This window comes from Herpailurus yagouaroundi, unplaced genomic scaffold (genome assembly GCF_014898765.1).
Source record: "Herpailurus yagouaroundi ecotype Mexico unplaced genomic scaffold, PumYag 142, whole genome shotgun sequence".
Classification (NCBI taxonomy): Eukaryota; Metazoa; Chordata; class Mammalia; order Carnivora; family Felidae; genus Herpailurus; species Herpailurus yagouaroundi.
This window is the reverse complement of record NW_024412397.1, coordinates 24,137,329-24,158,598: the sequence shown is the minus strand read 5'-3', so window position 1 is coordinate 24,158,598 and position 21,270 is coordinate 24,137,329. Positions and strand designations below refer to the sequence as shown.

Genomic DNA, 21,270 nt, shown 5'->3' with positions numbered 1-21,270 from the left:
GGATAGAAACTGAATAGAGTCTAAATGGATTCAGGATTTTAGTTAACGTCAGTGTATAAAAAGTCATTTACTGTTTTGTCTAATGTACTTGTGGTCAACTACACAAACAAGCAACCAATCTAACACTAGCTAAATCTCTAATTTTACTATAATGTAACACTCATTTAAGGGAAAAGCTAAATTTGGGTAGGAGCCTAAGTGACACATTTAACACTAAGAACACACTAACAAAAACCACTGCAAGAAGGAACACAGGTAGCTGGCGTGTGAGAGGGGCAGTTCTGTAACAGACATGTTCAGTTTTGGTAAATGGCTATCCTCCAGTCTAAACTAATGATGGCATGAAAAACACCAGGGAGAATACATTCAAGTTAATGGAAACAAGTCTTTATTAAGTAACTTTTAATATCAGAAAAATAAAACTCTTATAATTCTCTTTACAGCAAATATATAATATCAGTGCTTTGGCCATCTTAAGTTAAAGGCCCTTTATCATAAAATATATGGTTTTAAACTTTACTCAAATTGAATTTATAATCCCTATGACTTCCCTACATATACATAACAAAAGAGTGTAGTAAAATTAGCAAATACTAAACTATATTGATAATTTATCATTCTTAGTTTGTGGTTTTTAGAAACAGTACACGCACCTAATATATGTCGATTCCTTGGCTTATTAGTTGCAGTGTACGATGCAACAAAATACAAAATACATGCTTGGTGAACATTCGTTCGTATCTACAAGACGGCAGCTAAAGATTAGGTTTCAATACTGACATTTAACTATCCTACAAGCAGTTAGCATTACATCATAATATGCCATCAAGGCAATTTTTATACTGAAAAAATCAAAATAAAAACCGTTATTTGTAAACTTTTATACGAAATGTAACTCTTCAAGTGGAAATAAAAAATAAAATTTGTCTATTTACTATTCAATACACATAGGATTTTCAATTTTTGTTATATTGAGAAAAAAAGCTCTTTTGTGTTGGGAAAATAATGCTTCAAAAAATAATTAGTAGAAAAACCCACCAGTATATTGTTTTTGTCCTTTCAATGCCAGCACAGATTTGGGAACATACTGAGGATGAAGTTACAGACATCCACAGGTGAAATGTAAAAGTGTATCTTAAAGAAATCTTTCCTCGTGATTGGAAATAGTTTTGAAATGAAGTAAACTGATTGAAGGTCATCACAGCTGCTTTTGTAAATTATGCTAAGGGCATTATTATCCCTCTCTCCCTCCCCTCCCCTAAATTACTAAAAAATAAAAATATATTTATAATGTGCAAGACAAATATGGATTGAACATAAAATGTTTCACATTTTGATCTATAGTCTAAAAATTAATCAACAGCTTGATCAGACTAATGAATGGAATGTTCGCATCCTCAATTATTAGCCAATATAGGTGCATCCCAAAGCCCTTCCCGAAATGGGAAAACCCAGGTGGTCATTTCCACATTCACCGAGGGAGGCAATGGGTAGGAATTCACAATCGACACAATTGCATTCCTGATCCAATGATCATACCAGCCGTGAGCATTCTGGGCGAGATGAAGGTCAATGTAGCAGTTTTTGTCCCAAATTATAACCAGTGATCGAGTAAACTGCCATCAGCCCTATTATTACCAATAAGTAATCACAATGCATTAAAAAGTTACTTGCAATCCTGCAGAATTAGGCATAAGTTGTTGTAAAATAAAAAACGAACCTGTTTTGTCAAAACTGGCAGTGTAAAGAAGGCAGCACTGGAAGTGTCTGAATCATCTGTAATGCCAAGTACCCTCCATAAACTCTTAATGTGGTTAGGCTTTGGGACCCACTGTTTTGAAATCTAGATGTATATACTTTTCTCATAGGCCACACAACCTATGATTATCTTCACTCAGCCAAGCTGAACTTCAGTTTTAGCAATTCTTATACAAGCTATGTCTCTGGGTCTACAGGATAGTATTAATAATTCAAACCAAACTAATAGACAAGAGACCACTTAGGTTTAGTGTTACCATAGCAGCCTTTTATAAGTTTACTAACAACTTTAGCCTAATCCCAATAAAGCCTGATAACAGTCATAAGAATTCATTAGGAAGTTTACTGGGGGTACCATTATACCCATGCCTTTACGAGTCCATATAGAGATATAGTATTTATGTATATATATATAGTTAAGAGTGAATCTGGATTGCCTGAGTAACAGCTGTCTGGCAAACTGGACATGATGGCGTTCTCTTTTCACAGATCTTGTTGGCACATTCCATGCAGAAGAGGTTGTGGCCACATGGAACTAGGGCAGCAATAACTTCATTCTCAAAGCAAATCACACAATCGTGCTTTCGTCTCGATTCTGGAGGTGAGCTAGAGGTGGAACCACCATTGGAAGAAGAGTAACTATTGGTACCATTAGAAAAAGCAGGGATGTATATTGGAAGGCCGACATGGTTGCCTGTACTAGGTGGGTCGCTCCTAACCCTCCGAGCAAGTGGGTGTTCAATGCTCTCGGGAAACGTAGGAGACAGACGAGGAGTAGATGGCTGACTTCCTCTACGCTGAGTCTTCACGTTACCAGAAGGATCACTCCCAAAGCCAGAGAGTGGGTTAACTGGTTCAAAGGGGGTCCAGATAGTTTGAGCAGACGTTGGTAAAGAGTCAAAGGCAGGAGAATCAACCGCAAGATCTTCTGAGCCTACAGATGGTAGTGTATCTCCAAACCAAAAGTTCCCTGTGCTAAATGGGCTCGTTGGACTAAAGTCAGCCAGCCTATTGCTTCCAAAGTAGGAATCTGTGGAGCCGCTTCCCAGAGAACTGGAACTATCGTTTCGGTAATTGGAGATCATTCTTGCACGGCTAGGAGGAACCGGATTGGAGGAGAGCCACGCGGAGCCAAGAGTGCCACCTTCAAAGCTTACGTCGGTACCGTTGTAATGGAAATCATTCTCTTCGTTGAGCTCAATATAGTTTCCTGTACGCATGGCAATATGCATTTCTATTTCTTCTCGCGCTCGGTCGACATTTTCGGGCATCCCTGTCACTTCAAAGACAGGCTCCTTATCTCTGCTTGGAGTTACTATGTATGTGTGGGTCTGCTGCTGAATTCTTTTAATAGTTGCTCCTTTCGGTCCAACTACCAATCCCACGACACGATAGGGGACCCTCACTTGAACGGTGGTTTGACCGGGCAGATTTGGACTACACGACAATCCTCCCAGGGCAGGGCCATTTTTGTTTCGAGATGCACGAATCATGGAGAAGTGCTCTGCAGCTGAGAGAATCTCTCTTTTGGCCATGGCAACATCTTCTTTCCGTCCAGTGACAACAAAAATGGGCTCCTCACCACGAACAGGTGTCTTGATATATGTGTTTGTCTTGGCTCTCAGTGCTTTAATTTTACAACCTGTTAGAAAGAACATATTTCATAAGAATCAACATTTATGTCAATGATATTGATAAAGACAAATCACAGAAAGCTCCGTGCAAGCCAAATGTCTGCTTCTGGACAGCTGCGTTTTTGTTGTTGTTGTTGCTGTTGTTTTAATTTTAGTTTTTCTTCATCATAAAAACTTATCACTAGATGAGAAAGCTTTCCTAACTCCACAAATGCTCCCTGGTCCTCCGGTATACTTGTGTCCTGGTCTTTCACTTAGGAAGAGGCGGTGCCTCTACCAGGAGATCTTAGAAGTCATGCTAATTGTTTCCTTTCTCTTGTTATCAGTCACTGCAAATGATGCACGAAATCCTCTGTACGGGCAAGCTAGACCACAAGCAGGTCTGACTTTCAGAACGGTAATACTTAGCTCGCTTGCAGGATGTTGGTGGCAAAGAAAAAACCACTAATGCATATGTAAGACACTGACCATCTACTGTCTCATTCAATCTATACAAGAACGCTAAGACCTTGATTATTACACTTTTATTGATAAGGAAAATGAAGCTCAGGAAAACGGTTAAACCCAGTCTAACTTAAAATCTATGGTCTTTTTCGTCAGTCGAGAATCTCAAATTTCATACAACTATACTATAAAACAGAAGTTCTTTAACAGCTTTCCACTTAATTGTCATCTTTTAACATTACTCTTTCCTCTGTAAACTCACCTGATGAGCAAAATGCTCATGGCCCAAAGGCTGTCTCACATCTGCTGCCATCAGTTGAATGTGAGGCTTACTAAGTAAGGTATCCCCATAACTGCTTATTCTAGTTGTACGCAAGCACTAACTCAATTAACTATGACACAAACCAGTGAAACATGAATGCAAAAAGACACTGTACTTGTATGAAAATTAAGATGATTATTTTTGAAAGTCTCAATAAATATATGTAGCTTAAAGAAGAGAAGGGTGAATTATGCATGAGTGAGATGACTGTAAAGGCCTGGGGTAAAAAACTAACACAATGATGCTGAACTCACTGTAAAGTTCTTGCTAAATTCAAAAGAAACATATTGGAAATTGTATGGAATATGGGCACTGGATGGATTTTATTAAAAGACTACTCAGATTGGCAGACCCACTCTCAAATGAAAGGTTTTGGCCCCAAATCCTAAATGCATTTAAGTTAAAACAAAATACTGGAGATGCACATACATAACAATCCATTAATTTTCTAATTGACTTTTTAGAGCAATCACCTATTACCAGAACCAACTACATGAGATTAGAGGGCTTCAAAGTGTAACTTAAAGTGTTAAATGGACAACTGAGCCATGGGGTTATAGTTTTCAAAGATCTTACCATGAAGCTTGCTAGAATACATCTGTTCTCATGAATATATTATGTTATCTAGGTTCCTCAAAATGAAGAGGACAGGTTTTTTTTTTTTTGTTTGTTTGTTTGTTTTTAGAGAGAGAGAGAGAGTGCAAATAGGGGAGAGAGGGAGAGAGAAAGAGGAAAAGAGAATCCCAAGCAGGCTCCATGCTCTACACAGACCCTGACGCGGGCGGGGCTTGACCCTTGGGATCATGACCTGAGACAAAATCAAGAGTCACTGGCTGAGAAACCCAGGTACCCTGAGGCCAGGTGCTCTTAAAGACACATGTCACACTTTGGGGGTGGTCTTTTTCTTAAATCTTTCCTCCCTTTTTTGCCCCCAATGAATTCATAACACATACAAACTGAGTCTTTACATATATCATTTCTAACCTGCTAACTGTAAAAGCTCCTCCTCCCCCAAGTCTTCCTGCCTCCAGTCCCACCTCACTCCAACCCATTGGCTATATTCATTTTAATCAAATGATGGTTTCTAAATAAAGCACAGATCACATGATCACTTCTTTGCATAAAGTGCTTTAATGGCTCCCTTTTACCACAAGGATAAAGTCCAAGCAATTTGGCACACAAGGCTCCTCTTTACCTGGGAACCGATTACCTCTCTCTAGATCTATCTCTTTACCACTTGCTTTTTCTCCTTCCTCACTTCTGTAACTCTGCAGTGTGCTCTTACCGTATTAAACTCCTTACCCATGCTCCCTTGCTTCTGTGACTAGAATGTTCCTTTGTCCTTGCCTCTTTACTCCCACCTCTGCTTGCTTTTTAATTCCTGCTGGAATTCATATTTTAGTTTAGATGCCTCATCCTCTACAAAGGTTCCTATCCCTCAGGACTGCTTTGTGTACCCTTCTAAGCATAAGCATTCCCAAACCACTGGATGGTTGACTAGAAGTATATACCTTTAGGGCGCCCATACAGCACGTGTTGAAACAAAGATTGGTTTCCTTTATAAACACTGGGCCTTTCTTATACATACTGCTTTGAATGTAAGGTTGTTTTTTGCTGAGCTTTTCAAGACTTTCATCTTCTAGCCCCACATTGCTAACACAACTTTGTTGAAGGGAACTGATTATGCTAACTTCAATTGTAACATATGCAACACAACTTTCTTCAACCTACCATTGGATTTTTGGAATTTAACCCACACCTATTCCCCCATTCAACAAACTGTAAAACTTACAAAGAAATGGCTTGTTTTCTCACTGCTGGATCCTAGGTGCCTATCATAAAAACACTTTGAGAGTCAAGATTACTCTAATTCAAAGATACTCATTTGAGAAGATTTGGCAGGGAGGGGCTAAAAGCAAAACTGCAAGGAAAGCATTTAGTGCAGTAACTGGATAAGGTAAGAAGGGCCAAGGGGAGGAGGTGGCTTGGGGGCAATCAAGAAATTACTTCAATGAGTTGAATTTATGCTACTGTAAAACTCGAAAGTTTTAACTACAAAGACTGCTGCTGTAGGGGTGCCTAGGTGGCTTGGTCGGTTAAGCGTTGAACTCTTGATTTTGGCTCAGGTCATGATCTCACGGTTGTGGGATGAAGTCCCGCAATGGGCTCTGTGCTGGGCACGGAGCCTGCTTGGGATTCTCTCTCTCCCTCTGCCCCTCTCCCTTGCTTGTACATGCTCTCTCTCTCTCAAATGAATGGATGAATGAATAAATAGTGCTGCTGTAAATTTACATTTCTAAAGAACTACAAGAAGATTGAGTTGATAGTGAGAACTACAAGAAGATTGAGTTGATAGTGTTACTTTTGACTATAAGGCAATGCTACTGCTTTTGCTCCACAATAGAGAGTGAATTAGAAGACATGAGCAATAAAACTTCCATATCTATTTTTTTATATAGACTGAATCTTCAGAAGACTCCCTCTTTCAGCACAAAAGATGTTGCTTAGGGCTGTGAACCGAGAGCACTTTCCATTGGCCAATATGTGACTGATGGAGAGCTATCTAAGAAATTCTAAAAGGCTGTGATGTGAACAAATAACTAACTGTTCACATTATACATCCAGGGGAGTTATTGTTATTATTCAGATACTCTGGGCTACAATTTAACAACAAGGCAGTCTGCTGGAATCACATTTCTAACAAAGAGGGTCCTGTTCATCCTGCAGAAAAACACTGGGAATTTCTATTAAGGACAAAGACAGGGGCGCCTGGGTGGCGCAGTCGGTTAAGCGTCCGACTTCAGCCAGGTCACGATCTCGCGGTCTGTGAGTTCGAGCCCCGCGTCGGGCTCTGGGCTGATGGCTCAGAGCCTGGAGCCTGTTTCCGATTCTGTGTCTCCCTCTCTCTCTGCCCCTCCCCCGTTCATGCTCTGTCTCTCTCTGTCCCAAAAATAAATAAATAAACGTTGAAAAAAAAAAATTTAAAAAAAATAAAAAAATAAAAAAATAAAAAAAAAGGACAAAGACAGAAATAACCAAAGAGTTTGAGGTTAGTTCCTCTCAATCCTTACTAATACTGACCACTAGAAAATTGAATTAAGTAAACTTCTCCAAATAAATACTTTTGAGACTAGAAGCAACCATCAGTTGCATGATACAACACTTTTTAATACCTAGTAGGAAGAAAATATGCCTAAAGGTACCCAGAATGCTATCTGGCCTAAGGCCGGTACTAACAAAGAGGTGTTTAATAACTGGCTCTGGAGGACTGAAGACAAATATTTTGAGTGGGGACCACTTCTGAGATAGGGGAGTCAGATAGGCCTATCCTGCCCCAAAGGACTGTGTACTTATTTAGGTCTTCCAGGTCAGAGGAGGTAATGGGAAGGTAGCAAAGCCCAGCCCCTCTAAGCCACTGCCAACAAAAATAAAAGAATGTATTTCTTCTCTCTCCTAAATTTTCTAAGACAGTTTTAACACAATAGCCTCAATTTGGATTAGGACTACAGGAAACCTCATCAATCATAATGTTGTTTCTATAGGAACATATACACTGAGGTTCAAACAACCAACACATGATTTCCAGGAATGAATATATATATATATATATATATATATATATATAACAAAGTTGGGGACAATCTGACTAGGGAGACTTCTAAATAGGCAACACAAACTAAAGAAAAAACAAACTTGTTTTATTATTTTATAGGTGAAGGAGGTCAAAGGTTTTTAGAGTATTTTAGATTAAGTTTCTATTTGCAAAGTCTAAGATATTTAAAAAATCATTGAAGAATTTATAATCTCAGAGTGGCATAAAATTCAGAGGCCATAAAAGTACAGATAAATTAGATTACACTTAAAAAATCTGCTGCATGGCAAAAGTCACCAAAAATAATTTAAAGAAATAATTATTTACAACTTATACCACAAACGGCTAATTTCTCTCTCTTACATACATACATATACCTGCCCTACGTATCAGAACACCAAAACCTAATTTAAAAAAAATAAAAGAAACTGTTCACAGAAAAGGAAATCTACAAATGGCTACAAAACATGAAAATTCCCATTTCCATGTGAACTGAAGGGTCTTTTTCCACCTATAAGAATATCAAATATCAAAGCAAGTATCAAAAACAGTGCTACTAAGAACAGGGAAAAGGACCTTTATATTTAGTTGCTGGGAGTATGAACTGCCCAAGGGCAGTTTGTATTATTTATCAAAATTACAACTGCATGGATCCTTCTGCTCCTACAGTCCCACTCATAGAACTGATCCTGCAGAAATACTTGCACAGGTATAAAATGACCTTTGTATTATATTACTTAATTCTATTAGCATGAGGCCAGTACAGCTATATAATGGAATACAATGCAGTCATAAAACTGGTTCACTTAGGGGGACAGGGTAGAAGGGAGCCTTAATTTTCCTCCACACTCTTTATATTATTTTAATAATTTTGAACCGTACAAATGCATTAGTTTTTTCCAAGAAGTATGATTAAGCCAGAAAAGTTTTTTAAAATATAAAGAAATGACACATTTTACTGGACTCAGCATATATATTCATTAGACTTTTGGCCAGTACTGACATTATTTTAAATTGTATGAACTGCAGGGTAAATGATTTCATAACCTGAAATCTGAACAAGGCTTTTTAATTCTAAGAGGTGAGGTCTAACCATGGTCTTCTTACAGCTACTGATAAAAAGAACAGATGTCAAGCTTTGTACCAGAATGTGTAGATGTAGAACGTGTAGATGTAGAATGTGTAGAATGTTAAGAACTAGGATAGCACAGTTTTATAGTTGTAATTCTGTTTTGATTTGGAAGTAAACCCCCCACATGAAAAAGTCTCCAATCTAGCCCTAGTATAAGAACTCATTTCCCCTTTCTATCTATATCACTTGGCCGGGGCTGGGTTTGCCTTAAAACCCTGGAGCTGTGGCCCGATTCATGGCCTTCTTGCTCCCTGGTGAGCAGAGGTCCGGTCCCACCTTGCTTCTGCAGAGTAAAGAGAACCTCTCCTGCCAGAGGCCTCAGCAGTTAAGAGGGACCCGTCTCTCTCTCATTGCTGGGAGAGGAGTTAAAAGGAAGAAAAAGAACCGAAGCGATGGATGTTCGGGGTTTCTCAAACCTGGGGTTGCAGTATCAATTTAATAGGCTGTAATCAACATTAAAAACAATTAAAATTCAAAACAATAACGAAACTCAACATGTCCCAAATATTTCAGTACAACATGTGTAAGAAGGGCTGCAATGCCAAATGTTCTTTTAGTGGGGGTGGGGTGGAGGTTATCAAAGAAAAGTTTAACTGAAAGTAGTAGAGAGAGGTGACGTGCTCTGGGTAGCCTGCGAACAGGCCAACAGTCCCCACTGTGAACTGCCTAGGGAGGCTTTCTGGCAGGACACTGTAGGTGGACTCTAGGAGCTGGAAGGAAAATGGAAGGCTCAATCCAGAAATCTTTCTCTGTTCTTTAATTTTGCTTACTGTCTGCCGTAGATTTCTAATGCTACCAAAGTTACCACACACAGTGAAAGGTGGACACGTCTTCAATGACAGTAAGGGGTTTAAATTCCATCTTGTAGGGGCAAAGAATCTTTTTTTTTTTTTTTAATGTTTAGTTATTATGAGAGAGAGGGAGTAGGAGGGAGGAAGAGAGGGGGAGAGAGAGAGAGAGAGAGAGAGCGAGCATAAACGTGCGCGTGGGGGAGGGACAGAGAGAGAATCCCAAGAGGGCTCCACGAGGGGCTTGATCTCAGGAATTGTGAGATCATGACCTGAGCCGAAATCAACAGAGTTGGACACTTAACCTACTGAGCCACCACATGCGCATTTTTTTTTCTTTCCTCCTTCTTCTTCTTCTTCTTCTTCTTCTTCTTCTTCTTCTTCTTCTTTTTAAAGAAACAAGCCCCAAATGTTATGTGAGCTGTTGCTGATTTTTCACGGAGTATTTTGTTTTCTAGAAGTTCACTGTATTTTCCATTCACTTCATAAATTAGCTACATATACCTTAACTTAAGGTGACTTGAGAAAGCTAAACACCAAAATTGCATTATGTGTATATATCCACTTTGGGTCATCCTTGGCATGTACCTTTATTCAAAACTTCTCCCCGAGAGTGTTGTTTTAAGGGTAAAGAATCCTACTAGGATATCGGTGTAGTACACACACACACACACACACACATACACACACACACACACTTTAAATAAGTCGTGGTGGTGGTAGGGCGCCTGCATGGCTCAGTTGGGTGGCTCTGCATTGACAGTGCTGAGCCTGCTTGGGATTCTCATTCTCTCTCTCTCTGCCCCTCCCTTGCTTGCAGGCTCTCACTCTCTCTCAGAACAAATAAACATTTATAAAGAGATAGACAGATAGACAGACACACAGACACACAGATAAGGAGGGGGAATGAAACTCTGTGAGTAGCTCTTTTACCTTTGAGAAAATTAGAACTCTTTGGCCTGACATTAAAACCACCCGCTGCCCCCCTCCCCCACTTCTCTCCCATCGAGTAGCCATAACCCAGCTTCTTCTAGACTTTATCATCTCCTAAACATGCCCTGTTCCTCCTGTTCCTCTTCTGTCTCTGCTCAGATACTTCCCTAAATAATGTGGAAAACCCATAGTACTTCTGCTCCACACCTTATAGCTTCTGAGTAACAACCATGGCCGTTTGGAAGATGAGGCTGTACATGTGAAGGCTGGCTCTATGAACTCAAAATAGTACAAGGTGCTATTAGTAAAGGTGCAGACTCATTATTACTGCTACCACATATGAATCTTCCAAGGCATAGTTTAAAGGAAACAATGTAAGAAGCAAAATACTGATCATCTGAAGGCCTGGGTCTTAAGTCTATCACCAGTTTCTCCCCGCCGAACCCCGTTTCTACTCCTGGTTTCAATGTCAGGTCATTCAACCTCTAGGTCCTTTCTGATGCTTACATTTTTGACCAAGTCCCTCTTCTCCTAGGAAAAAGTCACTGTTTCTTTTTTAAAGTCGTAAAAGAACTTGGGACAATCAGATACTACCTTATTTCATACACATATATCTTTTCTTCCTTTCCTCAAGGAAAAGTAGGTTGAGTAATAATGGTTGGGAACATTGACTTCGGATGATCACTAACCAGCTTTGTGAACTTTAGCAGGTCAGTAAACCTTTATCTTTCCTTCATGGGTGAGGAACTATGATTAAAGATACTTTTCTCACTTGGTTCTTACAAGGATTAAATGAAATCATGTATTAAAAATGCTTATTACAATGCCCGTTTTTCAAGTAGGTGGCTCTGTAAAGGGTAACTTTTTTTTTAAGTATTTATTTTTGAGAGAGAAAGAGCACACACATATGTGAGGGAGGGAGGGGCAGAGAGAGAAGAGGACAGAAGATCTGAAGTGGGCTCTGCTGAGAGCATTGAGCCTGATGCGGGGCTCGAACCCATGAAATGAACTGTAAGATCATGACCTGAGCTGAAGTCAGACGCCTAACCTACTGACCCCACCCTGGCTCCCCAGTAAAGTGTAACTTACAAGACTACCCAACCATGCCCAACCACTCTTCAAGTATTTCCTGAAATAATAATGATAAAATAAAAATCTGTAGCACACTTTTCAGTTTTCCAAACTTGTCTAGATTTATTCCCATTTAATCATCATACCAGTGCTTTAAGAAGGGCAGGAAAGAACCTGAACTGCTCAAGATCTCCCAGTGGGAAAGTCAGATCTCAAACCCACGTTGTCTTAACAACCCCACATGCCTCTTATGACTCCATACTATTTTTTTCTAAAAGCACCGGAGGAACATATTATTTCATGTTTCATGATATATTAGAATTAAGAGGGGATCCTATTCCTTGAGGGATAGTCCAGACACACTATTCAAAAGCTCCTTTAACTTTACAGGAACTCAATTTCGGTATTATGTTTTCAAAGACTGATGGATATCAGCTAAATCCCAATAAGAGAGTGTTTCTTATGCATACTAACTTAACCCAACAGTTACATTGTTTAGATCAGCAATGCAAACTATTCATAAATGCACAGTATCATAAATGCTTTCCTTTCTAGAGTTCAAGTGAAGTGTCCTTGTAGCTCTTCTAGTCAAAATCCTCAAATTTTTTGTGAATACAGTCTCACTGTAGATATCATCATTCTGTCAGCACTTCAAACAGCTTCATTATTGTGATTTTAGTTTTGTTGTTATTGACTTTTAATGCCTTAAATCAAGAAGGCTGCTACTGGCCATAAAACAAAGCTCCAAATTAAGTTCAGGTTGACTGGCTCCTTACATAAAGGGTTGGGGATAAAAGCAAGAGGGAAGAAAACCCCAATTACCACAATATGGAAATTAAAACAGGAATAGTAAATGGCAAGTCTAATCCAACAATCCAGTTAAATACAATAAACATCACAAGCATCTACCTTGCTTTGGGTACTTTATCAAGGATGCAAAGATGACCAAGATTCAGTGCTGCCCTCACTGACTTGTATCAGTTTCAAGCACCAGAATGATCTGATGCCTACACATGTTCATGTACAGATATCAGTCTCTCTTCTTATATTGTAGACAGTATTCAAACATTCTGTATCTTTGCTGATCTTTTTGTCTGCTTGTTCTACCACTTACTGAGATAGCAGTGTTTAAGTCTCCAATTCCATGAGATTGAGACCCTGGGTAAGTTACTTATATCCCCATAGATCTGTTTCCTTATCTGTATGGTGGGAATAAGAATGGATCAAATGAGACGATACACTGTCTCACACACTTGAAGGTTTATAATTAAAAAAAAAAAAAAAAAGTTGTTTGACTTTGAATCAATTTTCTATAGGAAGTTGAAAACACTTAAAGGATTTATCTCCTGAAGATAAAACTTAACATTTTGATTATATAAAGCATGCTGAAATATTATCAACTTTACTGAACTTGGAGGGGATATGTTGAAGTCAATCTAACTGGGAATGTGAAATCTGGTATACTTTTGCATGATTGTAGGGACTCTTTTTGGACAAAAATCAGAATGTGAGAGCACTAAGAAATAATCTAATTCAACCTCATTTTATACATGAAGAAAACCAAAGCCTAGAATTGCCCAAAATTATGAACTAGTAACTCCTAAAATACACCATTCTCTCAACCTAACTTATTTTTCTAGTAGATTCTTAAGGAGTTAAACAAAATCTAAAATTCCCCTTCTTTTTTCACTTAGACAAGAGAACTGAAATACTTAATAAAAAAAAAAAAAAAAAAGGCTCATATTTAGCCTTTCACCAAAGCTGAAACACCTAGATAAGGGTGTAAATTAGAGAAGAAAGCTAGAACAATTCTCCTAACTGGGGATTTTAAAATTAGGATCATGCGCTTTAGAGGATGTTAATAGAAACCTTAGAATTACTTCTATTTGGGTACCATATAATAATCAGATTCATTTGTAAACTTTAAAAAAAAATATACTGTGGACCATTTAGTTAGTGGTATACCCTGGGAAAAACTTACTAAAGTGACAATTTTCAGTTTCAACGTAGTATGTGCTCAGAGTACAAATCTAGCAGAAGATTTATAAACTCTACCCTGCCTCATATATAATTTATTATGTCTGTACTTTCAATTGTGCTATGAATCTGTACTAATGACATCTTCTCAAACTTGTTCCCAACAAGTGGGGGATGGAAGGGGCCAGGAAGAACAAGTCATTGAAACAGGTTTTTTTCCCCACAAGAAATGCTCAGTAAGGTTAAGTGATTTGTCCAAGGTCACAGGCAACAAATGGTGAAACCAAGTCTTTAACAAGTTTTTTTCTAAACTCCCAAGTTCCAATGTCCTTTCCTACAGTACATTAAAATGGTACTGATGGCAAGGGAGAAGGTATGTCAAAGGGAAGATGAATGGTAAGGAAAAAGGGACAGTAATAAAAAGGTCAGCCTGAAATGTAAATACTGTTAATAATAGCAACCCTTCTGGGAAATTTTTTAGTTGTTTGGAACTATTCCCTCCCTACACTCCTCCAATGGTGTCCAAAAGATCAACTACTTCACGCTAATCTTGAACTACACCTGCAGTTTTCATTAAAGGACTGTCTTTATAATTTCAAGGCCAATCTTATTATTCCATGGTACTTTATTTGTAGTCAAATCAGGATTCTCTGCATATAATGAATTGTAATTTTTGCTTACTAGACAAAGGCAACAAACCATGCCCACATGAATTGTTCTTAAATCCCAAACACTGGCACGGAAGAGGTTCTAATGTTATGCAGTGCTCAACCATAGAATAAAGACTCGAACTGTCCAAATGGCACTAGGCTGTGCATATATTCAATGTAGTATAGTTGGACTTGGTAATACTAATACTAGAAAATTATTTTAAAAGCTTAAATATCATATTTAATCTTTAAAAATGTCCATATGGTACCTAATGGTGGCATGGGGAAAAAAGTTAAAAGTAAACTCAGAAATTATGGTCTAAAAGCCATCTGGGAGGTATTAAGATGTAGTTTAATAATAATAATAATAATAATAATAATAATAATAAACTATCACTTTGGAATTACCTGAAGATCAATGGGGTTTTAAAATAGATCTTCCATAATCTACCTGGAGTTTCCTAAAGGAGGTTTTAAACTGCAAATAGGGGCGCCTGGGTGGCGCAGTCGGTTAAGCGTCCGACTTCAGCCAGGTCACGATCTCACGGTCCGTGAGTTCGAGCCCCGCGTCAGGCTCTGGGCTGATGGCTCGGAGCCTGGAGTCTGTTTCCGATTCTGTGTCTCCCTCTCTCTCTGCCCCTCCCCCGTTCATGCTCTGTCTCTCTCTGTCCCAAAAATAAATAAAAACGTTGAAAAAAAATTTAAAAAAAATAAATAAATAAACTGCAAATACACTTACCTATTTAGTCTCTTATGAACATTGTTACTTACTTATTTTTTCATTTGGAGTTCAACTTCAAAAATTCTACATGGCCTAAATTACATTAAAAATTCTGTAACAATCCCTTTGATCATAAAATAATACTGTGGTAGTCACTATAGCTGTTCAGTAATATTCTGGCTCTCTTCTGTGGGCACATGGTTGTAATGGACCTTCTTACCTACTTGAAGTTAGGTGCGGCCCCATGACTTACTCTGATTAACAAAACAGGAGATGTAATTATTACTTCCGGGTCTAACATTTAAAGACCAGCATGTCCTATGCTACTGTCTCTTATTCCGCTGGCACATGGGAAGACCAGCTAACACTTGAGATGGTGGCCACTGCACTGGCCCGTGTCCCTGAATAACTGAAATGAGCAGAGCCCCTGCGAATAAGAAATTACCCTTTATTGTTTTAATACTGAGATGCTGGGGTTCGTTGTCATCACAACATAATTCAAATCTATCCAGACAGAAGTGCCGTGTAGCCAGAAGGCATTCAGACATCAGATGGTTCTAGTTGTTACACGTTAGAAGAATATAATGTGTGAAACTGCTAAAGCCAAGAAAGGTAAATGAGATTAAAAAGTGGTTCGACTTAATTTCATATTTAACTCAACAAAAACAGTATGTACTTATCGCTTAAAGTTTCATGTGTTTCCATTTATTTGTATCATTCAGTTTCTAGAGGTATTATCGATAAGGTTACATCCAGCTGAAGAGGTATCTGAAGCCTAGGGAGCTTAAGTGACTTGTCCAAGATCACAAAGTGAGTTACTGGCACAGAGTAATCAAATTTAGAAATTTTAATTTCTGATTGTAGACTCTTTCCAATATACCACAGCTGAGCAGAGACTGTTGAGGGAATTTGGGTAGTTTTTTATATTAAAACATATATTCTGAACATTTTTGTATTCGGTTTAAGGCAAAAGTATCAAATCTTTCAATCTGTACAAATATCAAATTCATTCAAAACCAAATCCACAAAATATTAAGCACTATCTTATAACTAAATACTATCTTACCTTGAAAACTTAAGATATAAGAAGAGCTACATAGAATTCCAACCCATAAACTTTGTTGAAAATTTTCCTAAACAGGAATCTCTAACAGAGTAACAGTTCCCGTATACTTGACTCCCTGGATCATTTTTAGATTGTTGGTAACCAGGGGGTAGAAAATACACCCTTGTATTACCACCTTATTTTCCATTTCCTCCTAGTGAATCCAAATAGTTCATTAGCTGAATGAGCCAGGAAGAAAAGGCAGTAGATTCCCCACCCATTTGCAAAACAATAATTGAACCTTTCCCAATGGTCCCAGAGCTAACAAACTATTATCAACTAAATTTAAATTTTAAAGCCTAGAAGTTACAATATAAGCTTTGTAAAGCTAGTAGGTATATAACACAAATTAACTTTCTGAACTATAAATAACAGTGAATTTTTAGTTAGGCATATGAGAAGGAGAATATTAGAATGATAACTGTGCCTTCTGGGTAGCAGAGACATCAAAATTTTATTAAGTAAATTAATTTGGAGACTGAGGATATTTGAAGTTATCTATACTAGAAATACAGTATCCCAAAGATTAGGGAAGAAATTAACTCAAATATCATTAACCTTCCTGAGCAGGATGCTTGAATACAGAGGCAGCAACTTAATCTTTGATGTCAAACAAACTGGTCTAAATCCAAGTTCCACTTTTTTTTCTTGGAGCAAGTTATCTCTTGGAGCTTCAGTTTCTACATCCATAAAATGGGGATAACGGCCTAGAAGGATTATGGTACCTGGCAAAGAGAAGGCCAATAATCCCCCCTACTCCATAAAAGAAAAAGATAATGTACTTTAGCGTTGTTCTGAAACAGTTTCTCCTCAAGAAATGTGTATTTCTTCTTGAATAGGGAATTTATGTATGGCATGACCTAAGTTTCTCTTTTTCTTTTGAACAAACATACACAAATAAGCATATACCTTATTTCAATTATGTTAAAACTTAAGAGTGGTTCTACCCTAATAAAATGGGGAAAATTGTCATAAGGATGTGTTTATGAGATATTGAAACAATGTAACATATTCATTATTTTAAAAGTGACCACACAAATAACCACTGGGAAATCAGTGGAGACAGAGTAGCTCAATAAAGAAGAAAACAATGTCCGAAGGGGTCTAGCTCAGTGACAGCCAAAGGTACAGAGCCCACTAGAGTGTAGACACAAAAAAAATAGAACTCCAATTTCCACTGTTACCTCATTCGTTAAATTTTTTACATGTTTTTATAGTATATATCAGATACATATCATTCATACATAAATATACAAACTTTGGAAGTACAAGATTAATTTTTTTGACAGGATGTACAATCAAAAAAAGCTGGAGACAACTCTTCCAGGCTATGAGGCAAGAGAACAACATACATATAAAGTCACTATTGAAAATAGATGAAGACCCATGTTAAGCTTAAACAGTAACATACACCCCCTATGTTACAAATTTCTAAGACAACTGAATATATGACATTCAATATTTACTTATAATGTAGTTAAGAATGGGTATAGAGTTTATTTTAACTCACTTTTTAACCTAACTGGACATCAATGGCTGTACATTAAACCTCATATTAACCACTGCGAATGTGTCTTGTGGGTACCATGTTCAACAAAAGTTTAAGTTTTAAGTCTGTTGTCAGGTTTTTTTTTTTTAAGTTTACTTCATTTATTTTTGAGACACAGACACGCATGCGCGCGCGCGCGCGCGCGCACACACACACACACACACACACACGAACGGGGGGAGGGGCAGAAAGAAACGGAGAGAGAGAAGGCCAAGCAGGCTCTGCACTGTCAGCATGGAGCCTGATGTGGGGCTTGATCCCACAAACTGCGTGAGATCATGACCTGAGCCTAAATCAAGAGTCAGACACTTAACTGACTGAGCCACCCAGGCTCCCCAAGTCTATTGTCAGGTTTAATCTCTAGCCCATATTCTAAAACTTCAGTGCTTATCAAAAAGCCCCTTTATTTAGCTCATGGCTTTATTTTACAGTATTGTTGGTTTCAATATGAGATGCAAATCTTAAAAAAATGGGGCCAATTTAACATTTGCAAATATGGGAGTGCAAATATGAGGTCAACACTGACAACTTTCATCACTATCAAAAGCAGTGGGTTTTTTTTTTTTTTTTAAAGATACTGGAACCAGAGGCCATCTACATGAGTTCTAGTCTATATGACTCAGAATTCCATTTGTCCTACCCTTTGCTTCAGAGCTGAAGTCAGAAATGTCTCCATCTGTGTCATATTTATTTCCAAAACCAATTAAGAGATGACAAACAGAAAATTACGACTTTAGGTAATGAATAAAATGGCAGGAATGGATAATCCTTAAGAATGAAAGTTTAGTTCATCCAAAGCAGACAAGTAAATTAAGTGATTTGCCCCATTTATTCGCTTGGAGAAAAGAGAAATTACCACCCTATAGAAGGATGCAAACATTAGAAGTTGCCTTGTTCCTGGTGGGAGTGGGAACACACTTTACAGGTTTTGTTATGGTGCTGGCTGCCAGGTGGAGATGGGGAAGGGGTCAATGATCCACTAGGTGCATGGTTCAGAACAGGAAAAGGGGGACAAGACTTTCTGCTCTTAAGATAAGATAGTGGATGATGACATCCTTTTAACAGGACTGTCAGCTCTGGGAAATATTAAGTGCAAGAGAATAGTCAGCAATTTGTCTCCATGTCCTAAGACATAAATAGAACCACATTTCCTTATTAACCAATGAGCACAGCCCAGAAAAACTAAAGATTTTCTCTCATTTGCTGTAATTCAGGAGATGGTACAAAATAAAAACTCAGAATGAATTCAGTTTACTTTTAAATAATGGATTTGTATAAAGACAACAGTCTGTGCAATTAGGGATCATTTTTTCGTGCTTTAAATATAGAAAAGGACAAAAGTTTGTATTTAACTAAATATACAAAAGATATCATTATCTTGTCCTTAGTCAAACTGGCAAATAATGTAAATGTTCTTTTCTTTTGTTATCCTAAACTGTAAGCATACTGAAGCAACTTGTGCTCAGGCAGTGCAATCCTAGTATAGCATTTAGTTTTTTGTACTTTGGTCTGAATAGACACCTTCCCAGCCTCTTTTCGCCACACTCCTTTTAAGACCCCAAGTATCAAAAACAAAAACAAAACTCCCAAAACTTTCTAATCATACTTAGAGATCATTCCTCCACACCTTTCCTCACATTGTTCCTCAGTCCTTCTCCTTCTTCATCTCCATTTAAGTCCTATCCATTCTCCAAGTCCCTACAGGGTTGATGTTCTCACAAGCCATGTCTGTTTGTCACACACTCACTACAGTGAGTGCCATTAAACGACATGTTAGTTTAGTGCCATTCCACTGTTTATTAGACTCCTAGTTTAAGGGCAGCAAGTTTGTCTGAATCAACCTCACATTCCCAACTGCCATAAACCCTCACCTGGCAAAACAGAAGCTTGAACACAGCAATTCCTTGATGTACTTAATTGAATGGCCAACTCATTTTGGATTTATAAATTGAGATGTTACAGTTTTATTCTATATAAGGTGAAACAGCGCTCTCCTAGATTAGTATCTTAAGTATGGCAAAACAAAGAACAAAAAAGCCCCCAAGCCCATCCAAACAAGACAAAACAAAACAAAAACAAGGCATCTGAATCTTATTTACCAAACTATAGGAATAAATTCTCAATTGAATGGTACCAGCTTCGAACAGTGCCTTTAAAGTACTAGTCATCAGGCAGTCTGAAATAAGCTATCTCCTTTATCCAGATTTCAGACGGGTTTTTCTTATTAAAATCCGAGAGGTAAGAAATGAGCCAACTCTGACATTTGAAACCACCATTTCCACAGACCTCTTATTTATGTGTACTTTAGACCACTTGGGAAAGATGAGATCATTTAAGCAGCAGCGCCATTATTTCTCTTTATTTGACCCCAACAATGCTCTCAACCTAACAGTAAAGAGACATCAACCAGGCTAAGCTATATTGAAATAAGGCAGCTGGGGTAGTATTTACTCCTTTAGTATTGGGGGGGAGGGGCTGGGGGGAAGCTATACTAAAGAGCAGAGGACCTTCCCTAAAAATGTCGGTTACAGAGGTACTCTGGGCATCCCCTTCCCCCACCTTCACAAATCTACTCCTGGAATCTGAGACATAGGTCCTTTGTCTGAACAATGTGGGAGGAGTCTGTCTGCAGTGCTGGTGTGCTGGCAAGTGAAGAGAATTTACTGAAAACTGTATAATCGCATAGAGTTCCTTAACTCAATTACCTTACTGTCCATTTTCTCTTCATCGTGTCCACTAGAGTAGTTCTAAAAGACAGCCAATGTGGCATTTCGAGAGTTAAAACGTATCAAAGGGAATACAAAAAGATCAACAGAGTTAGGCTGCTCTTCAAAAGCTAAGTTTCTGAATAGCGGAGGGGTGGAGGGGGGTGATGGCATTACCCACCACTTGAACATCCCCTTCCCTCTCGACTGAGCTCTTGTACAAAGCCTCCATTCCTGTCAATTTCTTCGTCTGAACAAGCTGCTCCCTAAGGTGAGCTGGGTACTGTCGGCTGCGCAAACTTGCAATCTCGCAGCTTTCCGTGCACAACACCGAATCCACCACCGACCCGACCTTTTACCACCTCACTGAGGTTTTTGGTGCCACGCCAGCCTGGTGTTCCACGAATACAGCCCGAGTTAAGTGAACACCACCGGATTGGGTGCCTCGAGAAACTTAACACCTTTCACCATGCAAAACGAGCGGAATGCCGTGGGTTTTCGCAAGGTGACCCACCTTCTCATCTTATCTTCCCACGGTTCCTCGCAGACCCCTTCGCGATGGATTTGGGGGACTCGCCGGGTTCAATGTTGCAGCCGGGAGCTCGCCTCTTTCGGCTCCCCCACCCACGCCCGGGGCCATGCCCAGCTGGACTCCCCTCCTCCCCGCCGCACTCACCCTGGCGACCGACAATCTCGGCGACATGCTCGGAGCTGGGCACCGGGACGCACTCGGTGGTGTTGACGCTCTTCCTCCGGAGCAGGGCCGCCTGCTCCCCGTTTAGGGCGGCCGCCGCCGCCGCCCCGCAGCCGCCGGGGCCGTAGGCGTGGGACAGCATCGCCGCCATCATGCCCTGGGCATCGTCCCCTCCGTAGAGCACCCCCGCCGCCG

General features: G+C 39.0%; 1 protein-coding gene across 2 annotated transcripts in view; it reads right to left on the bottom strand.

Annotated features, from left to right (window-relative positions):
• Nucleotides 1-365: 365 nt before the first annotated feature.
• The window catches only part of MEX3C (mex-3 RNA binding family member C), a 46,153-nt gene continuing 25,248 nt past the window's right edge, over nt 366-21,270 (bottom strand). Inside the window, exons 1-2 of one of the 2 annotated variants that reach the window (XM_040478801.1) lie at nt 21,058-21,264; nt 366-3,400 (exon numbers count right to left, since the gene is read on the bottom strand). In XM_040478801.1, coding sequence (XP_040334735.1) covers nt 2,175-3,400; nt 21,058-21,229 — 1,398 coding nt within the window. In that variant the 5' untranslated portion in view covers nt 21,230-21,264 and the 3' untranslated portion in view covers nt 366-2,174. Of the gene's footprint in view, nt 3,401-21,057; nt 21,265-21,270 lie in introns of those variants that run through there. The other variant, XM_040478802.1, reaches the window with a different exon arrangement.